Here is a 21,044-nt window from a genome sequence, read left to right on the forward strand (position 1 = left end):
AGTTGAAGTATTTCCTAGGTATAGAGGTTGCTCGTTCAAAGGAAGGAACATTTGTCTGACAACAGAAATATGTGCTAGATCTTCTCAAGGAAACTGGAAAAATAGGTTGCAGGCCCATGGAGACACCGATAGAAGCAAATCATAGGCTAAATGAAGCTCCAGAAAATGAGATTGTAGACAAAGGGATGTATCAACGTTTGGTTGGAAGACTGATTTACCTCTCTCATACTAGGCCTGACATAGCATATTCTGTTAGTGTGGTTAACCAATTCATGCATAATCCTAAGAGTATACACCTGCAAGCCGTATACCGCATCCTTCAATACTTAAAAGGTAGTCCAGGTAAGGGAATTTTATTTAAAAAGGGGGCAAATTTGCGTTTGGAAGCATATACAGACTCAGATTATGCGAGGTCCGTGGTGGATAGAAGATCAACATCCGGTTATTGTACATTTCTAGGAGGAAATCTAGTTACATGGAGAAGTAAAAAACAACCGCTTATAGCAAGATCAAGTACAGAGGCAGAGTTTCAGGCAATGGCACAAGGAATTTGTGAACTTCTGTGGATCAAAATAATTCTGGAAGATCTTAAAATCACCTGGGATAGTCCAATGAGGTTGTATTGTGATAATAAGTCAGCCATCAATATTGCTCATAATCCAGTGCAACATGATCGTACAAAACATGTGGAAGTGGATCGACATTTCATAAAGGAAAAACTAGACAGTGGTTTAATTTGCACCCCATACGTTTCAACAGAAGGGCAACTTGCAGACATTCTAACGAAAGGATTACCTGGAACCACATTTCAAAAGGTCATTGGCAAGCTGGGAATAGAAAGCATATATTCACCAGCTTGAGGGGGAGTGCTGAAAAATCTACAAGACTTATTTTAGGAAAATAGGAGATTCTTCTTGATTATTCTTGATCATTTTTGACTTTTTAGAACATTCTTGTAACCTTCTACAATAGGATAGTTTTCTAGAATATTCTGCAATCCTCTACAATAGGATAGTTTTCTAGAATATTCTTGTAATAGGATAGTTGGTATAATTTTCTAGAATATTCTTGTAATCCTCTACAATAGGATAGTTTTCTAGAATATTCTTGTAATAGGATAGTTGGTCTATAAATACCCTATTAGGGCATTTGTAATGGGCAGAAAAGAATTCTCAATAAATTCAGTTTCCTACAGGTGACAACAGCACTACCCATCGGAGAAGTAGCGCAGGAACTTAGAGTTTGATCATATTCATTTCATGAAATATTTTGGCGAACAGTAAATTAAGAACGAAATAATCAAATTTCATTAATAAATATGATGGACAGTACTTTCAGGAAAAAAATATTTTGAAAATATTGGGAAAAAAAAAATTAAGGGTGGATAGGGCTTGCAAATTACACAATTCATGCAATAGGAAAAAGGAATTAAGATCAGTTAGTTATATCATCTTAGTTCATGTACTATAGGCATATTACTTGCTTATATGAGCATGCACATTCAATGAGTTCTAATGTGAATATGTACCATTATTATTCTCATTTCCATATAGAATAAAGCTATTTTTGGCAGTTGGACTCTCACATACTTCTGCCAGCTGAAACACTAATATTGTTCATTTCCTCTCTTTCAAAAAATAGTTATTTTTTGGCAGTCTGATTCTCACGTATCTGCAACAGGCAAAAGGCTATTGACCTTCGTTTCCAAACTCCAATGATTTTTTTTATTATAGTTTGATTATTATGAGTTTTCATGTCTATTAAATTTCACACTGAGTAAAATATTTCTACAAAAGAAATTATTTTCAGACTGACAAAAATAGACGCTGAACCAAAATTTAGTAACCTGTTTGCAAGTAAAACAAATCTTGCCAAATAATGTATTCCATCATGCATCAGCTTTTTTAAACAGTTTCAAGGAAGAAAAATACATAGGTCTTACTGCATTAAATTCCATGAACATTTATAACAAGTATTTGCAGAATATGATGATAAGATCAAAAAGAACATTCCCACAAATGATGATCATCAATCGAACGGAAACCATCATTCAATGTTAAAGACAGATAACAAGGATTATCAAAAACGTCCACCAAAGTCAATAATGATTTGAGAAACCTCGGGAATATACAGAGACACCGGGCAAAAATATAAGTCAATCAGTCCCTATGATGAGACTGAAGGCAGTCAATCAATCATCCCTCCATGAGATCAGGCAGGAAAATCAAAGTGGTATGATATGCATGAACTATTCCATATGACAGTAGCAGCAGAAAAGAAGTTGTTGTTGCCATGTCTCATATGACAGCATAACATATAACCTTCAGCAGTGATAGAAGTTGAGGGCTAAAGGAAAATACATGAGAATAAAGCAGATAAAACTAAATGCATACTAGAACATGATGATGGGGACCTTTTCATAGTCAGAGAAAGACGAAGTCTCATGAGAATCCACTGGGACTGTATCTTTGCAAGGACGAGAGAATTTCCAAGCACATTGTTCCCAAATTCGTCCTGTCCATCTGCTCAGAAGCTGAAAGCCCTCAACAACCATATCATACATGTTTCCCTTGACTTCCTTGCACCATTCAATATCTGCACCCTCTGTTGATTTCAATAATACAATCTGCATAGAAATGGACAAACCTAGCATTAAGAAAAAGAAAAGAGAGTACTTCAGATTAAAATAATTGTTTGAATTATACCCAGATTAATTACTTGAATAAAAAGTTCATTTCAATCTAGTACAGTGGAATTCTCCAGAAAATATTTATAGTGGTTGTGGCATGTGATCATCAAGGACTTGACAGGATAAGGAGTACCTGATTCATCGATGAAGCAAAGCGAATAAGGAAATCATCATGCTCGGCACGAATAGCTCCAATGTGGTTGACGATCAAATAATGTCTCTGATAAGTGATTAAAAGTGAAGGATTTCCATTTAAAAAATAAAATAAACTAAACAGAAAAGTTGGAAATATTGTTCACCCGACAAGACCCTTCACAGTACAATCCTATATGTTCCAATGATGGAAGATAACCACAGATAGGTCTTAGCAAACTAGACTATTTATCAATCAGCATTACCAGAAGGGATGGCACATAGGAAATATTATGAAATCAACAAGAACTCATAAAATCATGACCATAAAGTCAAAAACATTGTAGAAAATTGACTCCTGGATAGCTTGATATTAGAGATAAAAGATGGCAAGCCCAAGACAAAGTTTCCTATTTTACTTGAATGATGGTTTTGTAAAAGTCTGTAAGATGCCACAGGATACCAAAATTTCCATTTCCAAATTCATAAATCGAACATTTCATGTACCATCCATATAATAAAACAGGATGGTTGTCCCCCTCCCCTTGTCAATCTTTATCCCCCATAAAGAGGGGCTGGGATTTAATCTCACAATGAACCTCGAAGAAAACTTTCAATTTTATTTACTACCCCTCTCCTCTTCTACCCCCTTAATCACAAAGAGGATTCCCGTGCCGCTAGGCACAAGCAAACTCAAGTACCTTAATAAAATGTAAGGAATTAACATTACACAATTCAATGATACACATCAATTGATACAATTGAACCAACTGAGGTGTTTAAGAATCAAAATGGTAAAGAACATTTTACAAAATAAAGCTAACAGTTCCTGATAGTACAGTTTATCTATATAATAAAAGGCTTGTCACTTGTGTGTACACTAAGTTTATCTATATAAGTAGGTTTGTCACTTGCGTGTAGCTTCATATACATCACTTTCTCACCATTTCAATTTTATTATCCTTCCACCCATTGCAATATGTTGGTTTCAAGCAGTTTAACACTGTTTTACATACTTATTCGGTTAATGATCAACAGAAATGTTAGTAAATAAAGGCCATCACCAACTAATGACGAGTAATTTGCTTCAAATTCATGCCAAGAAATATAAAAATATTAAGTATTATTATTACTATCATTATTAATCATTAATGACAATAATAACAAAAACAACAATAATAATGAAGGAAACAAATAAAACAAAAATACACATTATAAAAACAGCACAATAGATGCTCAACAATGTACAGGATATTCTTGTGTCTCACGGGGTGGGAGCTCATGTGGTGCTGGAAGACTAAGAAGACGAGTTTGGCTTGAGAATTTTTGGAAGTACATTGACAGCTCTTTCATGATTGCAGCAGGAGAGAGGTGAAGATCAGGGAAAGCAGGAATAACAGGGTCATTCTGCAAAAGGGGCAGAACAATTATTTAGTCCAACAAATCCTTAACCTTGAAAATGTGGATCTATCAATCAACCAGAAAAGAAAGATGCCTCAAATACAAAATGCCTCATGATAAATGACAAGTAACTAGTCATATAAATGATTCCAACTAATAAAGGGAAAAAGTTTTACCTTGAATATATTGATAAGCCGGTTGATTTTCACCCTCTTATAAAGCGACTCACCATCTTTCTCAGAAGATGTTGCTAAAACAACAAGCACTGGCAGAACGCGAAGAAGAGCATGGCGGTCTGGAAAGAGAAGGGCGAAATCCAACTCCAGAGACTCAACACAGAATATTATGAGAACTTGAAGTATGTCTTCTACACTATCACTTAGTCAAGGACATTACAAGGGGCATCAACATCTAACAGCAAGAAAAAAGCCAGGCAATAACTATATCCCTGTTCTGGAGAACTTAACAAGAAAATAATTTAAACCAAGTATCAGCAATATCAAAAGGAAAAAACTACCACCTCTGAAGCCATACATCAGACTCAAAGGAATTAGACTGTATACATTAAGGATACTTGTTCACACGGAACATCTCAACATGCAAGTTTAATAAAATAGCCCACCTTGTGCTTAAGAAAATCTGCAAAATATGCAGGAACATAATCAAGTTATGAGGCTGCAATGTAATATATCATACATGGTGTCGGTAGCAACATGTTTTTCTCCCAACAGTAACAGAAAATAAAAATGATAACTAAAGGAAAATTTTCCTAGGAAAGGCATGGATCAGACTTTTGGATGTGAGATGTTGTTGTGGTATGCAGAAGGGGATTTTCCTAGTTCTCTTCATGAATAATTTTCTAGTTTTGTTGAATAATGACGGACATAAGAGAAAATACAATGAAGCAAATCCCCCAAAGGGAAGCATTTACTTGTAGTTTTTGTCATTGGACAAGATAACAATGGACCTCATTACCGATGGCAAGAAATTTAATTCAAATCAGTGTTTCATGTGTAAAGTGAATGATTGTTTTTTCGAAGAAAGGAAAAACTGATTAGAAGTACATAAATAAATGTGGAAAAATTCAGATCTATTCTTTCCTGAACTTCACATGTTGATCCAAGGACAATTAAAAAGAAACCATGGTTGCCTTCTCCCTATGCTTATCAAACTGGGCACAAGATCTAATCGCGTTTGGCCTATACACATTTATCTAGGGAGCCTGCTTTCACAATAAAATCCACAAATAGTTTACAGAGTGGAGAATTTCTCCTCCAACCTCACCCAAATCCTAGCCATTCTACACATCAACGTTTCATGGGTTCTCATCAACCCTAATAAATCCTCCACATTCTTACAACTTTGAAGATATTTAAGCTTCATGGGAGAACTACCATGCACTTCTCTTGTTATATGCCATGAAGTATCTTTGATATCGAGCACCAGTTGAGTAATTGAAATTTCAAAAGACCTAAACCCACCTTCTCTGCACTATCTCCACCAATCTTTCTAACATAACAGGCATACTGACTATCTCTACTTTTTGACTTCCAAAACTTAGGTTTGAGTCATTACTACAAGTTCTCATGTATGGAACCACCACTGCAGCTCTTCCTTTCTCCCCTACCACCTCCCACTTACCACTAAGGCAACAATTGGCATCATCGTTCTCTATGTACCATTCTAAACTTGAATAAGAGAACAATATGCCCACATCCTCAGTAGAGTACGTAGTAAACTATAATGGATATATGACCAAAGAATCCATAAACGGTCCAAGACAAATATAAAAATATTATAGAGAACAAAGACGAAACATTTGAAAAGCAAAAATACAATTAAATCAACACAACCAATGCATATACAATGTCATGAATATCAAAAGGTGATAAGGTATTGAATTCATGGACCTGTAAATCATCTAGCTCCTCCCTCATTGAATCAGTGTCTTGCCATTGAACACTAACTTGAGTGAACGTTCTGAGAAATTGGGGAACAATATAAAAATATTGACTTTGAAATTAATGTAGAATGCAATATTCTCGATGAATACATAATAGCATGTCAATATTGTAGCCAGAGATATAGTGTTTTACAACATATCACTAAGCCCATAAGTTCATAGATAAAATATGGCAAATTAACTTAATACATACGGCTCAACAAAAAAATTGGGAAACACAGACCATATACCAAGTTAATCAGGTCATCAGACACAATCACCTCTATAAAAGATGCATAATAAACAATGACATGTAGATACTTCGTAATGTGCATCAAATTAAAACATCCACTGTTTCAGTAACTGTCGAAGTGTGAAGTCTAATAATGGCTCCAGTAGAGGCAAGGTCAATAGATGGAAGGGGCAGAAAAGAAACTGAAGGACTTAGGTATCAGTTAGGTAGTAATCTCTCTTTGTAGGGGATAGTTTAGTATTTTGAGAAAGAAAGACTAGGATTAAACAGTAGAAATATGTGGCTAAGACTAGGTAAGGGAATGTAGTTTCTATAAAATTCATTTTGTAGAGAATAGGAATTTTTTGATGTTTTGCCTCCCATTCACCTGTACAATTTGGTTGCCTCTTGTTAGGAGTTGCATCACTTAAACATGCCCAACATACTAGTCCAGTACCATACCAGTTGTACCAACATGATAACGATACTACAGAAGGATTTCAAAAATGCTTTCAAGACTTCCCTTGAAATTATTGTTTTTCCCATTGTAATTTTATTATTTCTAAACTCCTAATTATTCATAGTGCTGAAAAATCTACAAGGCTTATTTTAGAAAAATAGGATATTCTTCTTGATTATTCTTGATCATTTTTTTACTTTCTAGAACATTCTTGTAATCCTCTACAATAGGATAGTTTTCTAGAATATTCTTGTAATAGGATAGTTGGTATAGTTTTCTAGAATATTCTTGTAATCCTCTATAATAGGATATTCTAGAATATTCTTGTAATAGGATAGTTGGTATAGTTTTCTAGAATATTCTTGTAATCCTCTACAATAGATAGTTTTCTAGAATCTTCTTGTAATAGGATAGTTGGTCTATAAATACCCTATTAGGGCATTTGTAATGGATATAAAAGAATTCTCAATAAATTCAGTTTCCTACACATAGCACATCTTATTTTAAAGGCTTTACAATATTAGAAGATTAGTCACATTGGGCATGATGTAGATAAATAATAAAGAACTGAGAACTTAAAAAAACTAAACACCAGAAATGGTATCAACTAACTGGATGGGAGACTATATACGCATCAGTGTCCTAGTTTTTATGAATCAAAGATTTTTAATACCATTGATCGTAGCCATCTCTGTTCCTGTCCATCTTAAACTACAAACTTTTCTGATGTTCATTTACAATGAGGAATTGCTTGGTATTGGAAGGTGCCAGTTTGCTAAGTTGGTTACAGTCAGTAAGTGTTTATATCATGACCTAGGTTCAAAACATGCCTTCACTTACTAATTGCCCACCAATAATCTCACTTGCCTACCAAAAACTAAAAGGAACTACTCAATATTTTATTTAATCCAATTGTAAAAGTATAAAGTGAAGCTAATGTTAAGCCACAACTGGGGATCAAACAAAATAATAATAACTGGCCAAACAAATTTCAATTTGGTAGAAACTTGCTTCATATAGTTTGCTCTATCCTGCCTGACGATTATGAATTAGAAAAAATTACGACTAAGGTAAATTCATAACCCAATTGCACCAGGAACATGATGATAAGAGGAAATCTATTCGTCCAATTTTGATGCATGCAATTTCCCAGAGTAAGTAAAGCCAAATAGTGCTATTTAATAGTAAAACATTTATAGAAATTCTCAACAATGTGATATTCTTTTAAATAATTACTTAAGGAACAATGGGAATATAATTCAAATCATTTTGCTATCATCACAAACTACAAATTAGCAGAGAAATGTCATCTAAGATGGCAGGAGCATAAAATAAGGAATAGATTATTGGCATACCTCTTATACCAAGAAAAATCATTATGTATGCTTGCCTTCGCATTTTTAAGATGATCAAGTTGCACCAAAACATCAAGCAGCTTCAACATGGACCTGAAGTAGGATAACCGACCTAAATGTATTTCAGTTAAACAATTACAGGTAATGCTACCTTCACTTAATAGAAATTGTAGCTAGCCAGTGAAGCCACAATTAATTAACATAACAAAAATAAGTTTAGCAACAAAGAATTGAGAGAATATGTAACGTTTTCTATGATTTTGCATAGACACCAATGCAATAACAAAAAATCATCATTATTTTCTTTAGGTGAGTATAAATATTTTTATAATATAGGAACAATTTCCAAGATGGTGATTAGAATTTTATCTAACATAGATGAAGGTTCAAAGAGGAATGAGCGGGAATCGATCGTTCAAAATTGTGATTACAATTCCTTGTGGCATGTTTTATGGATTTCTTTGTTTGGTTGGTCTTTCGACCACCAGTGCAATGAAATTTTACTTTTTACACACAATAAAAAAATAAAAATAAAAAAAAACAACAACAACAACTAAACGAGCATGGGAGAGGGAGATATAGACAAGGTTGACATAAAGACGCTTCCTCTACAATAAATCCTCCCAAAATCACATTCTAACACCTACTCTCACCTCAAAAGGATTCCTTTGGATTAATCGACTTATATTCCACTCAGATGCCCAAATACAAAAACACGGAAGCAAAACTGGGATGGGAAGCAAGGATAGTTGTCCTTGTTTCTAAAATAGAGAACAAGGATATAGTGACAAGTATCCAATATAATATGTTGACACCTCTCATTTATCCTAAGTTTTTTTAAGCTATCATTTCTTGGGATTTATTTCATGAAAAATGTAATGAAACTTCTAAAGATTGCAGAGGTTTCTTAAAATCACACATGTGGAGTGTTGTTCCCACGTCCTAGGTTCAAACCCCCTTGAACCCAACTTCATTTGCTCACCTCTAACCCTATGTATATATCACAATTCTTGTAATATACTACATTTTCTATTACATTACAATTACTGAGTTAAGAAATGGAAAATTTGTACATAAAAAAGTAACCATGCAGTATCTATTACCACTATTAGTACCCTAACACGTTAACATGAGTACGGTGGGCATATTATAGAATTGAGCTAGCACTCAAAATCATATCCCATTAGTTCAAATACAGTGGCATATTTTAGTATTGGCGCATCGTATTCTTTCCAACCACCTAAGGTGATACCTTGTTACAATCCCGAACAAATTTCCTTTTTGAGATGTGTGGACGTTCCCAAGGATAATAATTACATTAACTAAAGCAAATTTTCTATCCTTGAACAAGTCACCGTGGGTGTTCAATCCCTAATCAATAATTTCTTAGACCCTAATTCAGTTGGTTAAAGTTGAAAAACCAAGTAATGAGTATTGCACTTTGCTTGGGGTACTTTACTAAGTGAATGAGGTATCTTTATAAGGTCAAATGGCCAGGGATTACTCATTCAATATTTCACTAAAAGCTAACAACAACAGTCAAGCGTCAAGCCTTCATTCAGACATTTCTACATATGAATGGGAAAATAAACATATTTAAAGCTTTTGATTACTCAAAAAACAATATAAACGAAAAAGTAAATGACATACCAAAGATGTGTTATTGTAGGACCATTTATGCGCCTCTCCGGTCTTGAAAACCGCTGCATGTCAGATGCTAACTGCATAAGAAAGAACATGAACTCAATCGATAAACTTCGCAACAAATAGCAGTATTCTGTTCACCAAATTTCAAATAGAAGTTTAAAAAAAAAATCCATAAAATTTGCATTTTTGTCATTTCACGACCTTAGACGCAACCTTTGAATGAGATAATTAAAAACATGGAAACATTTGACATGCTGATGAGAAATTGAATAAAAGCATGGACATTGAAATAAACAATACAATAAAAGGACTTGAAGAGCATACTTTAGAAGCAGCTGATGATTGCCATCGTTGAATTTCACGCAAACGACTCATCTCCAAGTCAAGAACTTGATAGGTTTCTAAATACAAGTCTGCTTGACTTTGCTTCATAGAATCAGGAAGCTGCAACATTATGGAAACCATAAATCACCACACATATTTGCGAAACAGAAAGAAATGAAAAAAAATATTGTGAGTGAAGTTTCCTATCACTTGGAGTGGCAATGACTAAGCTGGATCTTTATGAAATTTGAGCTAGCATCTACAAGTTTTTTGCAGCATTAAGTACCCAACATTGTTCTCAGGTGGTTCTCCAATATCCCAAGGTCTTTGTATGGAACAGAGTTCGGAAAGGTACCTATAAATGTCGTCATCCTTTCAATATAGCATTCTGGTCAAGGTGGCAATGTTTCTCGGGTGATATTCTAGGAGGTGCCCCAACTGAAGGTTGACTATCCTCTATTTACTCCTTATCTGATTACGAAAATGCACTCATGACACAATGTGTTCATGGGGATCAGGAAGAAATTTAGTGGAATTTTAGGTTCAAGGAGAAATCATTTTTCTTTCGTATATTTAAATTCATTCAATGAAAGAGGCAAGAAACAACTACATTCTTAGGAGATCAAGGTGATTCACCAAATAAAGGGGAAAAAATGAAAAGCAAAGGCAAAACAAAATAAGTAATTTAAAAAAAAAGACCCTAAGCATCCCATGGTACAAAATGATCCCATCTTTAAAAAAAAATCCTCAACAAATGAATACCTCGGTGAAAACAGCTTATAGACCAAAGAAATAAAGAATTTTCATGTTCAATACGATATTTTGAGGATCTTCCTCCTCTCCTTTGAAAACTTACTTTTTGTTTCTGCTAAAACTCCAATCAATCACAAATGAAATCATTCTTTTTTTTTTTTTATCAATACAAATGAAATCATTCTCCAAAGTAAACTATCCATAGAAAAAAAGAGTGAATAAATCTGCAGATACGGAATAAGTTAACACAAAACAAGCGTAGTCCAGCAAATAGCAAGACCAAATAAAAATCCCCTTGCAATCAAAATGAACAAGGAGAAGATTTATTGACTAACCACTAAATGTACACAATGGAGCAAAAATCAACAATGATCCTTTTATGGCAAATGAGATGATCAACCATTAATATTTTGTTCAAGGAGATGGACCAAACAAAGAAAAACACTTTGTAAGATACTTTAGAACCCAAAATGGATCGAGTGGGGAAATCCACACAATAGCAGTATCAAAATCCGATACAACTAAGAAAAAAAAAAAAACAGGCATCTTGGTTCTTGTAGATGCAAAAAACTTGCACTACCTCGGGATCTGTGATGATACCTGACGATCTCCACTCCTCGTGCCCTTGGGTGTGCCTGCAACAACACCTCTCCGACGCCCAAGTCAGAACCTTGGTACAAAAATAGTGTAAAATTTAGAGGAGGAGAACTCCTACCGTTTAGCATCTCTGTCTATCTATTTATAGAGATGAAATCCTAAGATCCCTTTAGATCCTATTTCCGATTTGACCCTTATCTGATTTAGAAGGTAAATCTCAATTGGTGATTTTGGAATGTATCTAGTAAATATCCAGTTCTCATACATTCCTCCTTTTTTGTGATTTTCCCTCATCAGAATTTTAACCTCTTTTGATCTAATCCCTGATTTTATCCAACCGAGACCCGAATCCATGATTGGTTTGTGACTGAGCCACCGAATTTACCCTTGTATCTCCATACCAAACTCAAGTCCCTAGGTGCCACATGTCACCTCTTGGTACAGAATGAGAAATACCCTCTCTCGAGGGTTTAGACTTTTGGTCCAAGTGCCAGAAAATAAATGAACGGTACCATGTGACTCGTGGCCACGCACCTTATAAATTCTTATTTCGAGGTTTAAGATCTATTCAGTCAATGTCCATGCCATGCGTCATCCGATTGTTTCACCTTTGAAAGTGTAGCTACTATAATTACCTCGGTTTATTTGAATATATGCTTCGAAGTATTTTTCTTTTATAAATACACTGTCTATTTCCCCCATTTTTTATCATTTCCTCTTATCGATAGGGCTTGGTGCCCTTTTACGCACCAAGACTTTCGTTGTGTGCTGACCCCCTTATAGTCGGGCTTGGCACCCGTAATGAGCAAAAACTTTCCAACACCCAAGCGGCAGGCTTGACTCTCGTAATGAGCCAAGACTTTCCAGCCCACAAACGGTTGGGCTTGGCTCTCGTAATGAGCCAAGGATTTTTCAACCCCAAACGGTCAGGCTTGGCTCCCGTAATGAGCCAATGCTTTCCCTATAAGGCGACCCCCTTACGGTCGAGCTTGGCTCCCCTTACGAACCATGGCTTTCGAGTGTAAATCGACCTCATACGGTTGGGTTTTGTGCTAAGTGGTCTCGTACGACTGACTTAAGATGTGAACCGGACTCCCCATATGAGTCGAGTGTGGCGCTAAGTAGTCCCACACGACCGACTTAGGATGTAGGCCAGACTCCCCATATGAGTCGGGCATGGCGCTAAGTGGTCCCGCAAGACCGACTTAGGATGTGGATCAGACTCCCCATATGAGTCGGGTGTGGCACTAAGTGGTCCCACACGACCGACTTAGGATATGAACCAGACATCCTGCATCTCTTTAAGCAATAGAAATAATAACAATTGTAACAAAAAACAATGTACAATCCAATGTTATCGATTTGTGTATTTGCCTAAAACCACGTAGTTAGAACGAATCCAATTTATAAATCGATTTCCTAAGTCAAACCCACTCGACTCATTGATTCGAGGTCAATAAGTCGGGGTCGGTTGCCCATTAGCAAATTAGTCTGGCGAATTGGACCCTACTTATACCATATGACTTGGTAAGTCGGATTCAGGTTAAGCCCTCAAATTATATCATTTTACTCAATCAAAGTCCTAAAATTTGACTCTTGAGTCGAGCTTGTACTTAGCCCCCAAGTCACTTCTATGTCGAGTTAACTCGAGTAATTAATTGGGTCATGTGGCACCTTATTATGAGCGTGACCAAAGCCCCCCGAGCAATATAATCGCTAGGCACAATATATTGATCGACTCAGTTGAGTCGACAATTAAGTAACTCAGTGTGACTTGGTGGGAATTAGGTGTCATATATTAGACTCATATCCTTTTTACCTTTTATTTCTTTATATTTATATATGGACGTGGGTTTCAATATAAACAAATTTTTAATGTGCACACACCACACCCCAATATCCTTTAACCATTGTCCCTATTTACCTCTCCAAATATAAAGGAGAGATCTCCATACAAAAATGATGTACAACCTATCCACCAAATCCAACCCAATTCCCATCCAAGCCTTTTTATGTTTTATTTGATTTTACTAAAAGATTGTTGATTTTAAAGAACATCAAAAACTGATGTGGATGCATCACATTCACTTTCAATCATCACATATCAACTTTTGATGAACATGTGATACATCAAACCCTTTTTTTGTTTTTTGTTTTCTTTTTACAATTTAAAATACTTTAAATAAGAGGTAAGTAAAAGTACGTGCATGTCATTGTACCACTCCTTAACAAGTGCCCATTCCTCGGCTTGGTATTCAACTTCCCTGGTATACACCCTATTTTTTTGTGGTGTACAACCATCTTCCATGTTAGTAGTGCAACATTCCTACTAACATTCCTTTACACGTGTGATCACTAATTTCTTTGCACGAAATTAATGTGCGCTCCAAATTGGAAATGAGGGTTTTAGTAACTCGATCTATGAGTTCCAAGTCTTGAGTCACCAACTCAGCAACTAGGTTTATCAAGCCATGTTTAATGTTTTCCTCTTTTGACGAAGCCCGAACCTTCTTTGATGTTGCCATTAACAACCCTCCCCCCCCCCCTCCTTCCTGATGGCTACCAAACTTTGGCCATAGATCAGCACATGTCTTCTTCACCCAATTTTTCCAAAAATTTCAGATATACCCAATTAAGTTAAACCTTCCTCTCGATTTTTCTTTTTACGTTTTTCTTGATTTATAAGAACCTCCAAAGATTTAATCATTTTCAACTTGTTGTACAACTCTCTTATCCAACGAACTCCCTCTTTTTTTCTTTCTTTCGTATTTTTATGTTGCTAGGGTTAGGGTCTCAAGACTAGAGAGTTGCAGACTGAGCGAGAGCTTTAATGGCAATGAGAAGATGGGAAGGGAGGTTATGAACCTTCAAAGCTCATCACCATCACCTTCAAGAATTTATCAAATTCGGATCCAGATTTCAAAGAGAGATTTTTAGATCTCCTTCTCTCATGGCGTCAGATTGCAGAGTAAGCGACGCCAAGAGATCTTTCATCGTTCCCTTACCACCTATAATAGCAAAAAAATCCGAATTATTAAGAGGTCTTGAAGCAGCTTTGGATTCCCTCTTCAATTTTGATCCCTTAACACCTCCACCAAATCCTCTAATCGACTTATCGACCAAACTCGAAACCATCGTATTTGTTCCAATCTCACAAAAGAATCTCGAATTCATGAGCAACGATGATCATAGTTGAATTAGGTTCTCTAACATCCCAAACCCTAAGTGTACAATCACCCAAAGTCGAAGCGAAGACATCAACGTGGCGAGGGTTCCATACAGACAAGTATACGCAATGTGTTCATGGATGCCTATCTTCCTCTAGTGATCAAAAATCTGATTGACCATCAATCGTTCATCCCTTGGCAAACTTAAATATAAATAAATAAAAAATACCCAATCCATGAAAACCCTAACTTAGAACCTAAATCCATGAAGGTTGATCTTTGGGATAGCCCCTAACTCATGATTGAAATCCCGATCATATCACGCGGTTTTTCGTGGTTTATGATCGTTTCCCACGGACAACGCCAAATTGAAGATGCAAAAACTTGCACTACCTTGAGATCTATGACGATATCTCGCAATCTCTACTCCCCATGGCCCTAGGTGTACCTGCAACAACACCTCTCCGACGCCTAAGTCAGAACCTTAGTACAAAAATAGTGTAAAATTTAGAGGGGGAGAACTCCTACCTTTTAGTACCTACCTCTGTTCATCTATTTATAGAGATGAAATTTTAGGATCCCTTTAGATCATTTTTCCAATTTGATCCTTATCCAATTTAGAAGGTAGATCTCAATTGGTGATTTGGGAATGTATCTAATAAATATCCGGTCCCCATTCTAGTAAAGCTAAAATCTCACATTAGATTATATAATGAAGCTATGGACAACAAGATATTTTTATTAGATAGGGAAACAAAAATGGGGAAGCTTCCCCTTACCAAAAATACTCCCGGAACCTAATTTTCTCCCCCCCTTCACCCACTCTAAAACAAAACCATTAGCAAATTTAGGATATCCATTTTGAATGCCCCTTCACACACTACACCCATATGAAGAAACATCGCCACTATCCCACCCTAGGTTCTTACTCCCATATTTAGCAACAATCACCTTCCTCCAATGTTTGAATTACAAGGGTACTAACTAATTACCGTAATGAAACAAAATAAAATAGTTTTGGATTCAAAGGAAAAGCTGAAACTAACTTGGGGAAGTGCTTTAACACAGCTTCGATATGTATATAGCACAGATGCCATCTCCTTCCCCTCTTGGACAAGGGTGTTCTGCATGTATTTCAACATAAACCATCAAATAATCAACAGAAGAAAAAATCACAGATAAGTATGGTGAAAAACTAACACAGTTTTCAGGAACATATTTGTATTTAGCAACCTAACAAGCTAACCAAAAATGGGCCAACTGATTGAATAAATGAATAGCTTCTAAGATATAACATGAGGAAAACAGTAGGGTACTGTACCAACTGATTGACAGCTTTTGTGTCTTCCAATAGTGACAGCCGATACGCAGAAACATCACCATACTCTACAAAATGAAACCACTATTAAGAACATCAATGAATTATATGGAGGATGAGAACATAGAGAAATAGAAGTTGTGTCAATGCCTAATCCTACAACGGAAAGGTTGTTTAAAATAAGGTTTTAACGATGATTATGACACTTAGATCATGGATCTTATACTCCTGAAGAACAACTGAGTTGGCACTCAACTTTCTAATCACGTTTTTGCCCACAACTCTGTTCTCCAAGCTACACAACCTCCTTGCATTCCAAGGTAAAATTTTTAATGTCATCAGTACCGTACATTGTCTTCCCTCTTTTGAGGCTTCATGTCTGCATTATCCCTAAAAGTCAAGTGACTAGCCAGCCCCTGCACTTCCCTTTTTAACCTCATCCCCTTGTTCTTCTTTGAGCTTTGACACTCTTGACTAATAAATCAGATTCTTCCACAATGATCTCCCACTTCTCAACAACTAAAGCTTTAGAATCCTTTACCGTTGCCAACTCAAAGGTAGGACTAAAATGCGTTTTCCCATGTCTGTAATGTTATCCTGAACTATCATCGAAATGAAAGGGCTTATTCCTAAAGATTTTGTTTGTAGGTGGGAGTCAATTCTTCCCAGATAGTCCCTTGTTTTGTTTCGGCTTTTGTGTTATATTTTCTCCTTTCTTTTGCCTTCAAAGTCTCATTGACCTCATAGGTATCATTTTCTTTTCCTAATATTTTTTACATTTATCAAAAAATAAAACTTTTTGATGCCATAGGCTTGCTACCCTAGTACCATATATAATTAAAGTGAATTCTTCTAGTGGATCAAGAAACTGAGTCTGATCTTGAATGTTGAAACAGATAAGATAAACATTACGGAAAATGCATACCTATTGGGCTGTTAGTTGCACATCTTTCTGTTGATAACGTGGCGGCTAGCCCCTGTACCTCTGGTTGGTCATCCTGCATGATATTCCAATAGAAGGTTCAGATGTACATCAACTCTAACATCTACTGTAGCCATAAAAAGTTTCATGAGGCAATGGAAAAGGATAATGAATTCACAACAAAACCATGAAATTATGCAACATATGTTCACTTAAAATTCTAATAGATCGTAAACAAATTAAGGACTTGAATATTGTGTCATTGTCAATAAAGGACATTCCATTGATCAAAATTTCAAATCAGTGTCCATGGTCAAAAAGTTTCTCACAAACTAATGATGGAATCGATAAGTAGGGCTCTAGGCATACCTATTATGCATAACAAAAGATCAAAACTGATTCATGTTGTTGAGTGTCGAGTTATCCGCCTCCACTCTCGAGTGTCACGTGCTCACGTATTTTGCCCCAGTTCCACCCATGCCCCATCAGATCGGTCTATTGGGGTAAATGGTTGTCAACATGGGATCAAAGCGTTGGATGAGGGGGAGTGTTGAGTGGTGTGTTATCCACCTTCACTCCCGGGTATCTCGTGCTCATGTTTCGAGCCCCAATTTGACCCGTAACCCTCTTATATTCATAGTTACGCCTTCCTCATCAAATCGGTCTTTAGGGGTAAATGGTTTGTTAACATAGTATCAAAGCGCTAGGTTCATATAGGTCACAGGTTCGAACTGGGGCTCAATACGTGAGTACGTGATACCCGGGAGTGAAGGCGGATAACATAACACTCAACTAGCAATGAGTGGAAAGGCCCAGAAGCTTATAAGGAGAGAAACAAGGCAATGAGTGTCCGGTGTGGGACTAAACTCAACATGCCCCCGCACATTTAGGCCAGACTGGGCCAAAGCACGTGGAAATATGAACTGGGTGACATGGAGGAGAAAAAGGCCCGCTCTGATACCATCTTGAAAAAACATTTACCCCAAAAAACCGATCTATTGCAGAGGGGGAGAACTACGAATATAATAGGGTTAGGGCTTAACTGAGGTATGACACACCCAAAAGTGGAGGAAAATATATGCTCAACACTCTCGCTCACCCATAAGGGTGGAAAGAATAAAACCCATGACCTATATGAACATAGCGCTATGATACCATCATAAATTTGGGGGTCCAACTCAAAACCAATTGGCAATGAGTGGACAGGCCCAGGAGCTTATAAAGAGAGAGACAAGGTAATGAGTGTTCGGTATGGGACTAAACTCAACACGTGTCACGTGTTTGTCGGTCGTTGGAGATCAGAATGACCAAAATTTAATGGATATTGATGCTAATAGAGCGATTACGTTGATATCCACACCTTAGCTCCCTAGGGTTTGTGATAAAAACCTAAAAGTGCACTCAACACTCCTAGGAGAACGGTGTTAGGTCTCTGATAGTAACTCTCATTGTGTGTTAACCAAAGACCATAGAATGGCAAGAATTTGTTGTTCATCAGTCAGAACATTCCTTGCGAATTTCAAATTGCATAATATCATTTATGCCATCTTTCTAAGATGCTTAACCATAATATCATTGATTGGTTTCTTATATGAGTCGAATTTCAGCATCAATGCATGCAATCTAACAATCAAATTTCCCGCAAAAGGAAATTTCATTGTGTCCCACATTTCTTTCACCGTCGCTACAGTGTCATGTTAAGGACTATCCAAACTATTAGTCAAAGTATCTAGGACCTCTTAATTATGTAAGCAATATTGGATCTTATGGTGTCACAAGACATAGTTATTATTTTATTTTATGATCAAAGAATTTTATTAAAGAAGAAAAAAAAAAATATTACAAGCAAGGGGTGATCAAGGTGACCAACCCAACAGAGAAAAGAGGAAGCATGCCCTAATAGGGTGATTACCATCCAATTACCATCCTTTATTTAGATTCACCATAACGTTATTAGATTTCATTCCATAGTCCATTGAAACTTATTTACTTTTAATATATGAATGACCAGTGTCAAATGCATCATTATAATTGTTCCAATTTTCACACATGGAGTTCAAGTGGGATTTAGATCATTAAAATTTTCCTCATAAGATTCTCATGTGACTTGAGAAATCTAATAGATCAGAAAGATCAAATAGTCGAGACCATTAAAAATCATTCATATGTATCAATTTTACTTTTTTGTTCATATATATCCAAATTCAGGTCAAGGTTTTGAGTTTTACATCATTCTTAGCAAAATCAAAACAAAATCCTGAAATTCTAACATTAAAATAAATTCCATAAAAATTAAAGTTTTTTATGAATAAGACAACTAAAATTGGTCAAGATTTAGATTTTTCAGAAATTCCAAAACTGAACTGAACCTCTAACATTCAGATATTTAATAGTAACAGTTCTTCAGATGTAAATGAAATTAAAAAGATCGCACAAGAAAGAAAAAAACGAAAACGCAACCGTTCAAATGTGTTATTAGTACCTCTAGTGAGAAAGTCGAAAGAGCTGCAATTGCTTCTTCGACTGGAACAGCCATGGATTCTCTCCACTTATTATGATCTCTCTCGAGCTACTCGATCTGTACGAAAAACTTCCGTTTTTGGATATTATGGAAGAAAATTTTAAGATCTTGAGACTATGACAGAGAGTGATTGCGGAGTGCGGACTTTGTTGACCTAATTTTCGCTAGATCGCGAGACGAGAGAACAACTTCTCTTCTGTTCTCGTCAATTCTCTGCAACTGAACTCTACTTAAAAACTGTTGTCTGAATTCTGGTGGAGAAATTGGTTTCAAAATGGGACATAAAATGTTTAAAAAACTACCATACCTACCATCGTGCTCTCCTTTAGTGCTTGCGTTCCGAGTCGACGCTGGTACAGTTGTATGGATATGTTTTTAAAACCCAGTATTTCATCTCGTCCCGCTCCCGCTCCCGCCCTCTCAAACACCGAGTTGACTCGTCAAGCCTATATTATGAAGCTACTAATTGTACACCGCTTACACTGATTGCACCCCATCACTTGAAAATACATTGGATTATTGGATCAACCTCGAGATTTGTTATTTAGCTAGAGATTCGTAACAAATCTTGAGGTTTTCATTTTTGACATTGGATGAGCTTTAAACCTTTTTGTTTCTCTAAGTTTGGCTACGTTTGGTAATACTTATAAAGTTTGAAGTCTAAAAACTAGAAATCAGACTTCAGAAGTTTCATCCAGTGTCGCCCCATCACTAATTCAAAACTTTTGAATTTTGATTATAAATTTTGAAATTTAAAACGAAACTAGCGAAAATAAAGCTTTTGAAATTTGAATTTTAAAGGTGGATCACCTTCATTCAGTCTTTAGAAGTATTACCAAAAACACACTTAGTCAAGAAAATACTAGTCAAATTCATTTGCACTCCTAAAGAAAAGAAGAAAAAAGTTGCACTTTGTATCGCTCACTCTTTTTCCTAAAGAGAGAAAGAGAGAGAAAGATGACAAATTCATCTTTCAACAAGAGCTCACTTTTTATCTCTGAAGAAAAGAAACTTCTACATAGTCCAATGAAAAATATGTTGGGATTTTATTTTAAAAAATCTGTATTTTGATTAAATAAAATTTTCAAGATATGCAAATGATTGGTTATTCATGGAGAGTCATGTCCTTCGGGTTTTCATGATTGGATATGCCTTTTGATTATTTATAAATGGACATACCCCTTGACTTTTCATGAAAAATATGCACCTTTTGTTCAAATATCTTTATGGAGAGACATTTAAGAGTCTCTTCAACCTTTATAAATAGGATTGACATTTAAACCAAATCAATCTAATAATTTGAGAATTTAACTTTGTATTTTATAGATAGATTCTAAATTCTAGATTTCTAGAATTCAATTACAATTTTTCAACAAATTATGAAATTTTTTAATTTTCTCAAATTATCAAGCAGGAGAATACATATTATTTCATAGGAGAATTCATAAGAAACATTATCAAGATTGTTATTTGTAAATTTTCACAGTGGCTTTGTCGATAACTCTTCTACAAGTGAAAATAAATTAAATCTTAAAGAAAATGATTTTTTCTCTCTTCAAAATCTCAAAATCATAATTTCTTTAT

General features: G+C 35.8%; 1 protein-coding gene across 2 annotated transcripts in view; it reads right to left on the minus strand.

Annotated features, from left to right (window-relative positions):
* The window catches only part of PIR121 (transcription activator), a 43,118-nt gene extending 23,370 nt beyond the window's left edge, over window positions 1-19,748 (minus strand). Inside the window, exons 1-13 of one of the 2 annotated variants that reach the window (XM_086443553.1) lie at window positions 19,422-19,748; window positions 16,943-17,015; window positions 16,021-16,085; window positions 15,746-15,823; window positions 10,183-10,302; window positions 9,862-9,932; window positions 8,212-8,304; window positions 6,133-6,202; window positions 4,797-4,861; window positions 4,399-4,594; window positions 4,070-4,228; window positions 2,823-2,909; window positions 2,414-2,626 (exon numbers count right to left, since the gene is read on the minus strand). In XM_086443553.1, coding sequence (XP_086299679.1) covers window positions 2,414-2,626; window positions 2,823-2,909; window positions 4,070-4,228; window positions 4,399-4,594; window positions 4,797-4,861; window positions 6,133-6,202; window positions 8,212-8,304; window positions 9,862-9,932; window positions 10,183-10,302; window positions 15,746-15,823; window positions 16,021-16,085; window positions 16,943-17,015; window positions 19,422-19,475 — 1,344 coding nt within the window. In that variant the 5' untranslated portion in view covers window positions 19,476-19,748. Of the gene's footprint in view, window positions 1-2,413; window positions 2,627-2,822; window positions 2,917-4,069; window positions 4,229-4,398; window positions 4,595-4,796; window positions 4,862-6,132; window positions 6,203-8,211; window positions 8,305-9,861; window positions 9,933-10,182; window positions 10,303-15,745; window positions 15,824-16,020; window positions 16,086-16,942; window positions 17,016-19,421 lie in introns of both variants that reach the window. The other variant, XM_086443552.1, reaches the window with a different exon arrangement.
* Window positions 19,749-21,044: the final 1,296 nt, after the last annotated feature.

This window comes from Akebia trifoliata, chromosome 5 (genome assembly GCF_017979445.1).
Source record: "Akebia trifoliata isolate Shusen 1 chromosome 5, ASM1797944v1, whole genome shotgun sequence".
Classification (NCBI taxonomy): Eukaryota; Viridiplantae; Streptophyta; class Magnoliopsida; order Ranunculales; family Lardizabalaceae; genus Akebia; species Akebia trifoliata.